General features: G+C 44.2%; 1 protein-coding gene across 1 annotated transcript in view; it reads left to right on the forward strand.

The window, feature by feature from the left end:
- The first annotated feature begins 5,056 nt into the window (after positions 1-5,056).
- LOC147001113 (uncharacterized) overlaps positions 5,057-13,466 on the forward strand; it is a 126,958-nt gene continuing 118,548 nt past the window's right edge. The window contains exons 1-3 of the mRNA XM_085830218.1: positions 5,057-5,269; positions 11,986-12,112; positions 12,315-12,376. Coding sequence (XP_085686344.1) covers positions 5,072-5,269; positions 11,986-12,112; positions 12,315-12,376 — 387 coding nt within the window. The 5' untranslated portion in view covers positions 5,057-5,071. The remainder of the gene's footprint in view (positions 5,270-11,985; positions 12,113-12,314; positions 12,377-13,466) is intronic.

The raw sequence follows: 13,466 nt of genomic DNA on the forward strand, positions 1-13,466 counted from the left end.
GTTCCTGACTGTGTGGCAGAGCTCACCTGACTATCCCCCACAGACTCCGGTTTAAGGCTCCTTTATTTAGGACTATCTACTTTATTTCAGCACGGAGAGTCTATAGACTTTATTAAGATGACAAAAAGAACAGTCTTTGTGTGCTGTTCTGTAAAATAAGCTGAGGATAGATTTGCTTGTCATAACTAGAGGCAGAACATTCCTCTGAAAAATGGGCTGTTAGCCAATCTTACTGGGCACCAGGCATGGGCTTTTCTATCCTTTTTCCTTTGGTTGCCTTAGCTGAATGGAGTAAAGGATGAAGCTTATGTTGGCTCACAGGATTAGAGGTTTCTGTCTTTTGGTCTTGCTGGTTTGGGGCCTGTAGGTGAGGCAAGACATCCTGATGGAAGAATGCAGGGGAGAGGAGATGCTCACAGCATGACAGAGGGGAATCAGAGAGACTCTAGAAGCCAGACTTCCAGCATTTTCTTCCCTGAAAGGATCTAGTAACACTTCCCCAACAAAGGCCTGTCTGCTAGTTTCCATTACCTCCCAGAAGCACTGTTGAGAGGATGCTGACGATGTCATCAGAGGTCTACAAGTCTTTATCCAGAACTTTTTAGCTCTTCAAAGTCTCAAAAAGAATCCACTTGTCTGAGAGATGGTCTCACTGTGAAGCCCAGGTTAGCCACAGCCTAAGAGAGATCTGCCTGTTTCTTTCTTCAGAGTGCTGGGATTAAAGGTATGGCCACCACACCTGGCAAAGGTCTAGTTGTTAAAAATAACTCTCAGTGGTAAAACTGATCTGAAGTGTGGGGCATGGTGGCGCACGCCTTTAATCTCAGCACTCGAGAGGCAGGGGCAGGCGGATTTCTGAGTTCGAGGTCAGCCTGGTCTACAAAGTGAGTTTCAGGACAGCCAGGGCTACACAGAGAACCCTGTCTCAAAGAAAAAACAAAAACAAAAACAAAACAAAATAAAACTGATCTGAAGTGAACTTGTATGAATTTATGCATAGTTCGTGCTTATCCCAACTTCTGGGATAAAAAACCCTTTTTCTCTCTGCTACTGCTCTGATGTGGTTTGTCCCCTAATGGTCCTCATATTGGAGCCTTGGCCTTGGTGTCATTTTGGGGCTCAGGTGGGGACTAGGAGGAGTTAGGGCACTGAGGGTAATATCCTTGGAAGCAGTTAAGGGAATTTTCTTGGGAACCTCCATTAGTTCTCATTAAAGAGAGTTCTAAAGAAGGGAGTTTGATGTCTGTTTTTCTGGCTTCCAGCCTGTGATCAATCTTACAAGTAAATAATGTCAACATTATGGAAGGGGCTGCTTGATCTTAGACTGTACACCTCTGTCCTAGTTTGTTTTCTGTGCTGTGATAAAACACTGATTAAAACAAACTCGAGCAAGGAAAGGGTTTAACTGGGCTACAGGTTATAGACCATCATTCAGGAAAGCCAAAGCAGGAACTAGAAGCAGGAGCTGAAGCAGAGACTGTGGAGGAATGGTGCTTTCTGGCTTGCCTTCCTTGATCTACTTAGTCTCTTTCTTACACAGGCCAGGCTCACCTGCCTAGGAATTTTGCCACCCACAGTGGACTGGGCCCATCTATATCAATTAATAATCATGAAAATGTCATACAGACATGTCTGAATCCCAATCTGATGGAAACAATTCCTTGACTGAGATTTCCCTTCCAGTTATATCTAGGTTTGTGTCCAGTTGACAAAACTAACCAGGGCAGCTTCCAAAACCGCTAGCTAACTTTTCCCCCTCTCCACTCCCCTTGCTGTTCTTATTATCTCCCGGTGTAGAGATGAATGAAAAGGCTCTATATACTCCAGATAAGCACTAACAATGTACCATCTGGGCAACATCCTAGCCAACCTCTTCTTCAAAAATTTCAACCTCAGGTATATTAGAGCAACATAAACAGACCAGTACACACAAGGTAAAAAAAAAATAGGACTATAGTCTTCTATATGAAAAATATAGGCTCAAATATATATGGATTCATAATTTCTCAGACTTTAAAAGTAACATAGTTTTACAGGGTATGCATTTTGAGCCAGCCCCTAGTGAGGTCTAAAAGAATACTGCATGATCAAAGGCATTTATATTTTACAGCAAAACATAAATGTTTGTATGGTATGGGGTAAGTGAAATTGTATATTGCCTCCATTCAGTTTTAGGACAATGTTATCCTTGAGAATTATTATATATTTTTTGAGTCAGGTTTTCTCTGCATAGAACCCTGGCTATCCTGGAACTCACTTTGTAGACTTGTCTGTCCTTAAACTCATAGAGATCTGTCTATCTCTGATCCCTGAGTGCTGGGGTTAAAGGGTTGTGACACCTTGCCCAACAAGAATTATTTTTAAAAATAGATATTTCAGGTATTTTAAAAAATAAACTTAGTGTTGTCCGTGTCTCTAATGGTAATACCAGCATCTTCTTTTCTCGATGCATTAAAAATATGTAAATGAGGGCTGAGGTAGTAACTCTGTGTTCGAGCACTTGCCTATAGGTTCAAGGCCTTGGATTCAATCCTCAGAACCACATACAAAGGAGTGGGTAGTGTTCTCTTGATTCCTGTTCAACATTTAAACCTTAAATTATGTTCATGTCTGTGTGTGTGTGTGTCTGTGTTTATATGTGGTTGTGTGTGTGTCCCTTTGTGTGTGTCTCTGTGTCTGAGTCTTTGCGTGTGTCTGTGTATGTGTGTCTGTGTGTATATGTTTCTGTGTGTGTCTGTGTGTGTGTGTCTGTTTTTGTCTGTGTGTATATGTGTCTGTGTGTGTCTCTGTGTGTGTGTCTGTTTTTGTCTGTGTGTATATGTGTCTGTGTGTGTCTCTGTGTCTGTGTGTGTATGTGCTTGTGTGTCTCTGTGTGTGTGCCTTTGTGTGTGTGTCTCTGTGTGTGTGTGTCTGTATGTGTGTCTGTGTGTGTGTCTGTGTGTATATGTGTCTGTGTCTGTGTGTGTATGTGCTTGTGTGTCTCTATGTGTGTGTCTCTGTGTGTGTCTCTCTGTGTGTGTGTCTGTGTGTGTCTGTATGTGTGTCTGTGTGTGTCTCTGTGTGTATGTGTTTATGTGTGTGTGTATGTGTCTCTCTCTGTGTGTATGTGTCTGTGTGTGTGTGTATGTATGTGTGTGTGTATGTGTTTGTACGTTAAACACATTGATTCATTTGACTGGTACTATATTATGCCAAGGAAAAAAAGTACTTTCTTTTAACTTCCCGAGACATCACAGAGACCAAGTTTCCAAAAATAAAACCCTGAAAAGTCACAGGGAATAGTCTTCAATTTCAGAGAAGAACAAAAGGACATATAGGTGGGAAGAGAGGCAGAGGGATCAGAAAATTGCCTTGTGAAGGAGAGCCTGTACTATAACACAATACCCTTGAGTTATACATGCTGAGATAGGTGTGTCCCTGAGACACTAAATGGAAGGATGTTCACAACAGTGGAAAGTGGCAGAGAGTTGCAGAGTTTTGGGATTGCAATTTATTGCCTAGCGCAGTACTAAAAGCTACCCAGTGGCATAGCTATTTTTGAAGGCTGAACTTATTCACAGGCAGTGCTGGTAAAATACCAGAAGCCATACATAATGTCTGAACCCAGCTGCCACCTCATACAGCATACTTGTACATGGGAGCCTTAAAAAGATTGATTGGTCTACTATCCTATGGCAGTAGGAGACCACTTTTATTTCCCATGTTGGGTTTACAATGTCCCTCACATTCCCTCCTTTTCAGACACACAAAAAGTTTGTGTAAAGTTTCTCTAGGGTGTATTGTTGGCAGCAGCAGTAACCATGCCTCTTGCCTCGGGGAGTTAGAGGGTGTGATTTTTGACTAGTGTCTTCAGAACCTCTGGGTTTTTAAAATAAGGCTGAGAATTTCTGAATGAGATATAGACGAAAATGTCCTAATTCAGATGATTTTTGGCCCAGTGGTGTCTGTGATCAATCAGCTGTGGGTTGGGGTACTCTGAGAACCATCAGGTACAATATGCCCCCTCATGCTCTACCTCTGGTTCTCTTGGATATCCCTCACTTCTGACAGTACATCAGTGCATTCTATGATTTTCTCAGGGTGAAGCCTGACCTAGCACCCTAAAACTGTCATCAAGTAACTGGGAGTGTCCCTAATTGTACAAGCTTAGGGAACAGGATGCTTACTAGGGGTTGGAGTATTCTTCCAAGTCGAAGGTCTTGGGTTTGAATTCCCATTCGGCTTGTACCATGGTCAACTCCCTATGCAAAACACCTGCCTTTACCCATGGCTTCTTAAGGCTGCAGAAGGCGCACAGACACATGGTCCCTACATCTTGTCCCGCTAAAGTGCCCTGGAGGATTTCACTGTCTTGTAGGGGGCGAGCTACCCACACTGTCTCACTGGCCCTTCCCTGAGGTTCTGGAGGGGAATTCAGGGGGTTCTGAGGCCAAGGGTGGGATTGGGGAGCAAAAGGGTGGGCTCCCTTCCAGCCGGGAAGCCAGGATCCCTGGTTCCACTCCACGCCCTCTGGGCAATGTTGCTAGAGGTCATGGCGGGTGCGGGGTGGGAGCCCGGCACTGTAGCCCGGGAGAGGGCGCGCCCTGGAACCACAGCACGTCCGGAAGTCAGACACAAAGCGGCGGCCCGCAGGCGCTGACAAGCCCGGAGCGCACATCGCCCTTCTTCCTGTGGCTTCAGCTTCCTGGCAACGCGGTGGCGGCGCGCGCCCCGATTGGCGGCCAGACCTTTGCCCCGCCCGCCCCATCCCCAGCCCGTCCCGCCCCTCTCTGAGGAAGGCGTCCGGGCCAGCAGCTGCGAGGCGCGCAGTTCCTGCTGGCTGTGCGCGCCTGCTTCTGACCTCACTTTAAGTGTAAGTGGCCTAGGCGGCTCCTGGAGCACAGCGGGCAGAGCTGCGGGCTGCGCGTGCCCCTGCTGCCACCGGGCGTCCCGCCGTGTCTCCCCCGCCCTTCGACGACTTGCGCGCCCGCTCTTCCCTTTTTCCGATTCCCGGAGCGCCTGCAGCGACGGAGTCCGAGCCAGCGCCCTGGGCGACTGAGGCGGCCGCACTCTGCGCCCGGGAGCCCGGGCGATGCCGGACCAGATCTCCGTGTCGGAATTCGTGGCCGAGACCCATGAGGACTACAACGCGCCCACGCCCTCTAGCTTCACCACGCGCACGGCCCAGTGCCGGGACACCGTGGCGGCCATTGAGTCGTTGAGCGGTAGCGTCGCCGGCGCTGGGCCGGAGGCTAGGGCTGCGGGGATCGCGCTGCGCCCTGCGGACCAGGTAGGCTTCCGCGCCTGGTGCCCGATACCCAGTGCCCTCCGCCTGCGCCCACACCCGGGAAAAGTTTCTGGTCTCCCTAAGCCGGACGCAGCCGTGCCAGCAGTGCCCAACACAGAAGCCCTTTGATCCCTGCTCTAGGGAGAGGCTGCTTGGCCACCTTGGGCCTTTTTTGGGAACGCTCCTGCCTGTTCCCATTTCCCTCGCAGGGTTTCAGGTCCTTTGCTCCCATCCTCGGAGAGGTCAACTTCGGCTGCAGAGTCCATGGTGGCTGAGGCCCCGGAGTGATGGGTCTCCCTGCGCGGACCCCTCCAACTTGTTCCAGAAGTGGCCCGGCAGGGGCACCTCTGCGTTCTCAAACAACATGCACAGCAGATCCAGGGGACCCCAAGCTGCTTATTCAGGGGTGCCCATCCCATCTTGGAAGGCCTGGCAGTTCCCACTATGTACTTACTGCAGAGCAGCGCTGTCGAGGGATGTGGAGAACCAGCGCTTTGAGGTCCAAAAGGTCTTTGGTGGCCACTTCTGGGCTACCTGTGTGGTGCCCCTGGACAGTATGGTCAGTTCCTTTGCAAGGTGCATAGTCATCCTATTGAGTGGCTAAGCAGCGAGCTCTCCATATCCTGTTGTAGAGGGACTGGGAGAAGGAAGCAGCTTGGGTTGAAAATTGAAGCAGGCTTGGAAGAGGCTGTGTGAGTCCATGCAGGGACCGAGGCTGGCCGTGGCTTGGGATAGCCTCACTTACATCATTCTCTTTACCTCCCAAAAGAATTTAGTTTCGTTTTTTCGGCTCCGTAGGCTTTGTGCGTCCAGACGGACTCACAATAGGTAGCTGGAGAACGAGACACACACGTGTAGCAATAATGAACCGATGACTACATTTCCTTTGCTCAGAATTTTAAGATGGTGCAGATATTTTAAAATACTTGTGCCAGAGGTTGGTGTTCAGAGAGTTTTCAAATTAAGCTATGTCATTACATCCTTTCCCCTTCCTTGAAGAAAGCATTTGCTATTAGGCTTCACCTGAAAAAAAAAAAAAAAAGAAAAAGAAAAAATAGACTATTTTTCTTTCGTGTAAAATATTTGTCATTGTAGACCTACAGAGTCAGGACTAGACTCAATGAAAAATACTAGGTTCAGCATCCTGCTCTTGGAAGTGAGCAAGGGTATCCGTTCTTCTGTAAGGCCCCGGATGGATGCCGGGCCTCAGCTCAAGTCCCGGGATGAACTGGCCAACACCCCATCTTCCCGAGAGAAAACCACACCTGATGCAAGCTGCAAGAGGTTTTATTATCAGCTAGCTGAGAAGGAACCCCTCACAGGGCAGGGGAGTTCAGGGCAGGGGAGTTCAACCCTGAGAGGTGACAGTAGGGGGCTTTTAATAGCTAGCTGAGGAGTTGGGAGGAGAGTTGGGAGGAGTTCTTCTCTTCCAGGTGTCCTTGGTGACATTTACAAGGCAGGAGTGAGTTCTTTCTGAATTTTTATCTCCGTGTCCTCGGCACAGGAAGGCAGGCATCTCTGGTTGTACAGTATAGAGACAAAAAAGCCTTTTGCTGGCTATAGAGAACAAAGAGCTTCTTTCTAGCTGTATTTTTAAAGATCAGGGAAAACAAGCTTGGGGAAATGTTTTAGGGGCAATATCTTCCAGGGAGAAATGCTTTAAGCCAGGGTCTCACACTTCTCCTTCACCACCACCTCTCTTTCTTTTCTCTCACCCATCTTCCAAAAGATCTGCTTGTAAATCTTTTGTAGTGAGTTCAGTGAGAGCAGATTGCTTTACTCCACTTTTCTCAACCTGGCCTTTAGGTGCCACTGATGCCTTTAATGAGGCAGGTGAGGAATGAGAGGAATGAGAGCCCCTCCCCCATGAGGGCCCTTGAAAAGCACTAGGAAGATAGTCACAGTGTTTTGAAAATACATCATTAATGCTTATGAAAGTGATTACATCCAAAAAGGTAGGATTCCCTCTGTGGAAAGGACACTTCTGTGTGATATCCTTAAAAGAAAGCCCATGTTTATAAAGTTAGGATGCTTCTCTCATTGTATTGAATCAGTTAGGTATCAGTAATACTGGCAGGTGTTGGAAAGCCAAGGAAATACAAGTTGCAATTAAAGTTGGCATGGCCTCTCTCTGATTATTTTTAGTTTATTTTGGATGAATCCAAAGCTGCTTTTCCATGCAGTGTAGGAGATTACCAAGAGCTCAGTTACTGGGTAGATTAGAGACTGGATTTGGTCATTCTGTCAAATTCTGGGCTGGTAATCTTGGTTCTATAAGAGAGCAGGCTGAGCAAGCCAGGGGAGGCAAGCCAGTAATGAACATCCCTCCATGGTCTCTGCATCAGCTCGTGCTTTCTGACCTGCTTGAGTTCCAGTCCTGACGTCCTTGGTGATGAACAGCAGTATGGAAGTGTAAGTTGAATAAACCCTTGCCTCCCCAACTTGCTTCTTGGTCATGATGTTTGTTTAGGAATAGAAACCCTGACTAAGACACTAGGTAGTCTCCTTCTTAGTGGCAGTAAGGTCAAAGTCTGGATCAGCCTGCTTCAAGGCTGAGGGAGGCTACAGAGCATGAGAGAGTGACCAAGCAACAAAGCAAAGCAGGAAGTAGTGTTTGTCAAATGTTTTTGTCTTCATTTTCTAGCTTTAGTTTCTAGTCTGAGATCCCAGTATGGTGGGCTGTGATCCGACAGAACCATGTAAAACAAACATTTATTACCTGAGATGCTTCTGCTCAGAGGAAACCATCATAACAGCAGAGTTGCAAGGTAGAACAACAACAACAACAGAAACAACAACAACAACAGCAACAACAGCAATTGTTTCAAAAGCTGCTTTTGCTGCTGGACAGAATCTCTGGTCTCTTTTGAAGGAATATGGAAAATATCAGAAATTGAGATGGCAAAAGTCATAGAAAGCTGTATATGGAGCTTAATCGGTTGTTCCCATAGGATCTGGAAGACTGGAGTGTTTACAGTAATGCAGCCACATGAAGTTGAGGTCATACTATTTCAGTAGAAAATAGACTGAAAATTTTAGGAAGAGGTCATTTCTGTGATATTTTGGCCAAAAGAACCCCAGAAAACTTTTGTACTTGGCTTATGCCCTGAGATATTGAGTAGGTCAAACAAACAAACAAAATATTGCCCGAATTGTATATTTTTATGCTATTGATAAGTATTTGTTCAATCTTCCTATTTCTTTTTTTTTTCCCTCTGAGACAGGGTTTCTCTGTGTCGCCCTGGCTGTCCGGGAGCTTACTTTGTAGACCAGGCTGTCCTCGAACTCAGAAATCCCCCTGCCTCTGCCTCTGCCTCCTGAGTGCTGGGAAACTTCCCCTATTTCTTTATTCAATTTACATTCTAATTGTTACACCCATCCCATTCCACCTTCCACAGTCCCTCATCACTAACTCCCTTTTATCTCCCCAGGGAGGGTGGGAACCACTTGAGTATCCCTCAACTATGGCATGTCAAGTCTCTGCAGAGTTAGACACATCTTTTCCCACTGAGGTCAGACAAGGCAGCCCAGTTAGGGAAACAGTTTGCACAGACAGGAACAGGTTAAAAGACATGTCCCGGTCTGGATGTTGGGGACCCCATGAAGACTGAGCAGCACATCCACTACATATATGGTGGGGGCCTCCGTCCCAGCCTGTGTGTGCTCTTTGGTTGGTAGCTCCATCTCTGAGAGTCTCCTAGGTTCTGGGTTATTTGACTCTGAGGGTCTTCTCATGGACTTCTTATTCCTTCAGAGGCCGTCAATTCTTTCCCCAACTCTTTTAAAATACTCCCTGAGCCCTGTCCAAAGTTAGGCTGTGGATGTCTGCATATGTTTCAGTCAGATGCTGGATGGAGACGCTCAGAGGACAATTATGCTAAGCTACTATCTGCAAGTATAACAAATTATCCTCAGTAATGCCAGCCTTGGTGCTTGCCCATGGGATAGGTTACCAGTTGGGCAGGGTATAGTTTGGCCATTCCTTCAGTCTCTGTTTCAACTTTGTGTCTGCCTTACTTGAAGACAGAACAAATTTTGGGAGGAAAGGTTTTTGGTTTTCTTGGTGTACTGAACACTTCACTGGTGTGCCTGACTGCAAGATGTCACAGCTTCATGGTCCATAACTCAGTGCTATGTATCTAAGCTAAGATCACCTCCCTAGCCGCATTTGTGCCCTCCCATTCATATTCTTAGGCACATTCAACAGATGCCTCCACCGTAACCCTCCCAGCATCTGCTGATCTCATTTCATTTTCCTGGCTTTCTGGCATTCTCTTGTCTCTTACCACACCTGTTCCTAACACTCCCCTTCTTTCTTGACTAACATCCCATCCAGTTTTCTCTCTTCCACCTGCCTCTCTGTCTCTTTCATACCCTCTTCTGAGTGAGATTCAACCATGCTCATTTGTGCCTTGTCTTGTTTACTGTCTTTAGGTCTATGAAGTGCAGTGTGGGTATCCTGTACTTATGGTTATTATTCACTTGTAAGTGAGTATGTACATGCATGTCCTTTTGGGCCTGAGTTACCTCATTCCAGATATTAGTTTCTATTTGTACCCATTTCTCTGCAAAATTCATGATGTGCTTGTTTTTTATATCTGAATAGCATCCCATTTTGTAAATGAAACATGGTTTTTGTGTCCACATTTCAGTTGAGGAACATTTGCATTCTTTCCTGTTTCTAACTGTTATAAATAAAGTGGCTATGAACTTAGTGGAACAAATGCCCTTTTGGGTATGTGCCTATGAAGGTACCCTGAGTGTAGTACTTCCTCCTGCTTGCTATGTTTTAAATTAATGGGAGGAGTATTCACAGTGTTTCCTCATTCCAGGATGGAACCTTAAACAAAACCTGCTGCAAATGTGGTCCAAGCGAGGCAGGGTCCGTTAATTTAGAAGTCAGACTTCACAGGATCATCCACATTGTGCTGCTTCTGGAAACTGAAAGATGAAAATACCATGGTCATAGATTCTTTCTCTATGGTTTCAGTTTAGCACCACTCCAGCCATCTTTTGACAGAGTCAGGATCCCAGGGAAGACTCTGTTTGAGTTCCTTGCATTTAGGTGGTGCGGTTGATGCTTGAGTTGCATTTTGTGACCACAGGTTGTAGAGAAAACTAACACATTGAGAAATCTGCCATGGAGAGATGCTTACAGGGAGATGAAGTACCCAAACTGAGAGATGTATGAGAAGTTACAGGAAGAGCACCATCTATGCCTTTAGGAATTGAAGTCCAATGTGTTTGAGACAAAGCTATAGGATTTGGTGTTTGCCCTGCTGTTTTTCTTGCCTTTGTCCAATCTTCTCTCCCTATGTGCACATTCCTATCGATTGGAATGGGAAGGGGTATTCAGTGCCATTTTATGTTGGAAAGATATAACTTGCTTTTTGATTTTGCAATTTTGCTTTCTGATGTGGCTGTCAAGATATTGTCTTGAGTGTCAGCAGAGACTTTAGACATTTGAACAGTGCAGGAGCCTTTCTAGATTCATCTTGGGGAAGAGAAAGTGTATATACACTCAAAAATTTCCTTTTTCTTTCTTTCCTTTTTTTTTTTTTTTGTTTATCCTATAATTTAGATATTCATTATCACCCTGATCACTGTCCCTACTCTAGGTCCCTGCCCTCACAGACTCCCTCCTCCCAATCTCCTCTGTTTCTCCTTTGAGTGGGGTTAGGGCCCCCTATGTGCTCCGTGGGAACATAGATTATAGTCTATTTTTTAGGATAGCATATGCTCATGACAATACTGCCTGAGGGTTCAGAGTCATTGTATTCTGGGTGTTGATGTTTCCCCAAACTCTTGTGTTTGTTTTGAAATTTTTAAATACATAGGAGTTTTTTTCCTGTGTGTGTGAATATGAATATCATGTGTGCCTCATCGTTAGTGTTGTTGGAAGGTGGACTCAGAACTCCTGTTCATAAAGCCATGGGTCACGTGAATGCTAGTAATTGACCACTGTTATCTGGAAGACCAGCAAGAGCTTTCCACGGCTGAGTTATCACTCTCTCCTGCCTTATGTTGCTTTTTATGTTCAACACTTATATTACTAATATTTTCATCTGTCCATTGGTCCATTAAATGTGCCTTGATTGCTAGTAAAGTTTTACTAATGTTGCAGTTTAAAGCGGTACACTTCCTGTTTCTGCTAGATGAGTACAGAAGTGCAGGGAATGTATACTTCTTTGTAGGAACTGTAGTAAACAACTGAGTTCTTTCTATCATTTTTGTCTCCGTGGTTGATTTTTGCAGTGGAGTAAGGGTCTTAATATGTAACTTTTGCAGTCCTGGAATGTGTTACATAGAACAGACAGGGATCCAGCTCGATGACGTATACCTGCCCGTGACTCTGGGATTAAAGACATGAACAAATACACCCTGCTTGTCCATGATTTTTCTCGTTAGTGATTCTTCTTACAATTTCTGGGCTGTGTTCTCAGTACTGTTGATCTGTTTCACCCTACAACTCCCTCTCAGTTGAAATTCCTCTCGAAAGACTTTAACCTATTTATTTAAAATGTTCATAAGCAACACAGGTGAACCTTCAACTCAATTTCCTTTAAAATGTTATGGTACTTAGATTATAACTTCTGTGTCCAGAAGTCAGTGGAAGAAGCCCCAGAATTACATGAATATGTGGTCAAGGAAGCGTACATTTACTTTACAGTGATGTCAGTACCATGCTTTGTGATGTACGCATGTATGGGACATTTTAGGATGCAGTGACTTATGATGATGTGCATGTGAACTTCACTGGGGAAGAGTGGAATTTACTGGATCCTTCCCAGAAGAGTCTCTACAAAGATGTGATGCTGGAGACCTACTGGAACCTCACTGTTATAGGTATGACTGTGAATTTTCTTTTGCTTTTCAAAATAGTGGGAAGACATGTCTCTTGGTGAGTGATGATGCTCTGTTATTACAATTGAGAACAAGGAAGACTGAGCTGAATAAATAGTGTCCAGTGATGAGAAAATTCACAGTACCTTGAATTTTGCCTAATTTCCAATACTGTATCATTTATTTTTCTGGTACTGTCTTTTAGGCTACACTTGGGAAAACCATCATATTGAAAGACATTGTCAAAGTTCAAGAAGAAATGAAAGGTAATTTTCATATGAAAGCTTATGCAATTATGCCTCTAAGGAAATTTTACTATGATATGGAACCTCTAAAGAAAAGCAGGAGTGTAAAATGTCAATACTTGAAGTGTAATTATAATTACAATATTCTTTTTATGATTTATTTATTTATTATATGTAAGTACACTGTAGCTGTCCGCAGATACTCCAGAAGAGGGCATCAAATTTTGTTACAGATGGTTGTGAGCCACCATGTGGTTGCTGGGATTTGAACTCAGGACCTTTGGAAGAGCAGTCTGTGCTCTTAACCACTGAGCCATCTCTCCAGCCCTAATTATACTATTCTTAAAAAAATGTACTGCCTCGATGTAGTTATCTGATTTATCTATCAAAGCAGTCCTCTTTTTTTTTAAAAAAGACGAGGAAACATTGCCTTAAGAGATACCTTTATTCAATTTGTAGCTCTATTAGAGCTATACTGATCTGACAACGTGTATAGATGTACAAGACTTAGATGTCGCACATCGAATAGTGATAAATATATATCCAAAACCTTTCAATAAGCAAATAATCCAGGGGAAAGTTGGTGATAATCATATTCTTATAGTGAAATTGATCATTTGTTTAGGGTACAATTTATGAGAGTCAAGAGTGTTGTCATAGGAGAAACCTTAATACATATATTACATGTCTATGAGGAATAAAAAGTCAAACAGTGTGAATACAATTTGGAAACCTTTCATCTGTTACTCTTCTATTAATATATATATCATATGTCACAATGGAAAAAAGCCATGTGAACATAGGGATATTGAAAGAAGCAATGTACCGCTTTCTATCCCATAACTTTGAGAAATTGTCAGATTCTATCTTTGGTAGACATTCTGAATATGATAATAGTTTGTAATCAATTGGTTTTCTAATTTTACTGGGAACTTCCTAAAGCTCACACTGTAGAAAATCTTTCTGGGTACTAGGAATTTGAAAATTCTTTTGTTTGTCCTGGTTCACAGTCAAATGTGGTACAATTCATGCTACAGGAAAAATTATGAAAGCAATTCCTGTTATAAAGCTATGAGTTGTTCTATTTTCCTTATATAGATCAAATACATCAT

This window comes from Mus caroli, unplaced genomic scaffold (assembly GCF_978045245.1).
Source record: "Mus caroli unplaced genomic scaffold, Mus_caroli_1 scaffold_14, whole genome shotgun sequence".
NCBI classification, from domain to species: Eukaryota; Metazoa; Chordata; class Mammalia; order Rodentia; family Muridae; genus Mus; species Mus caroli.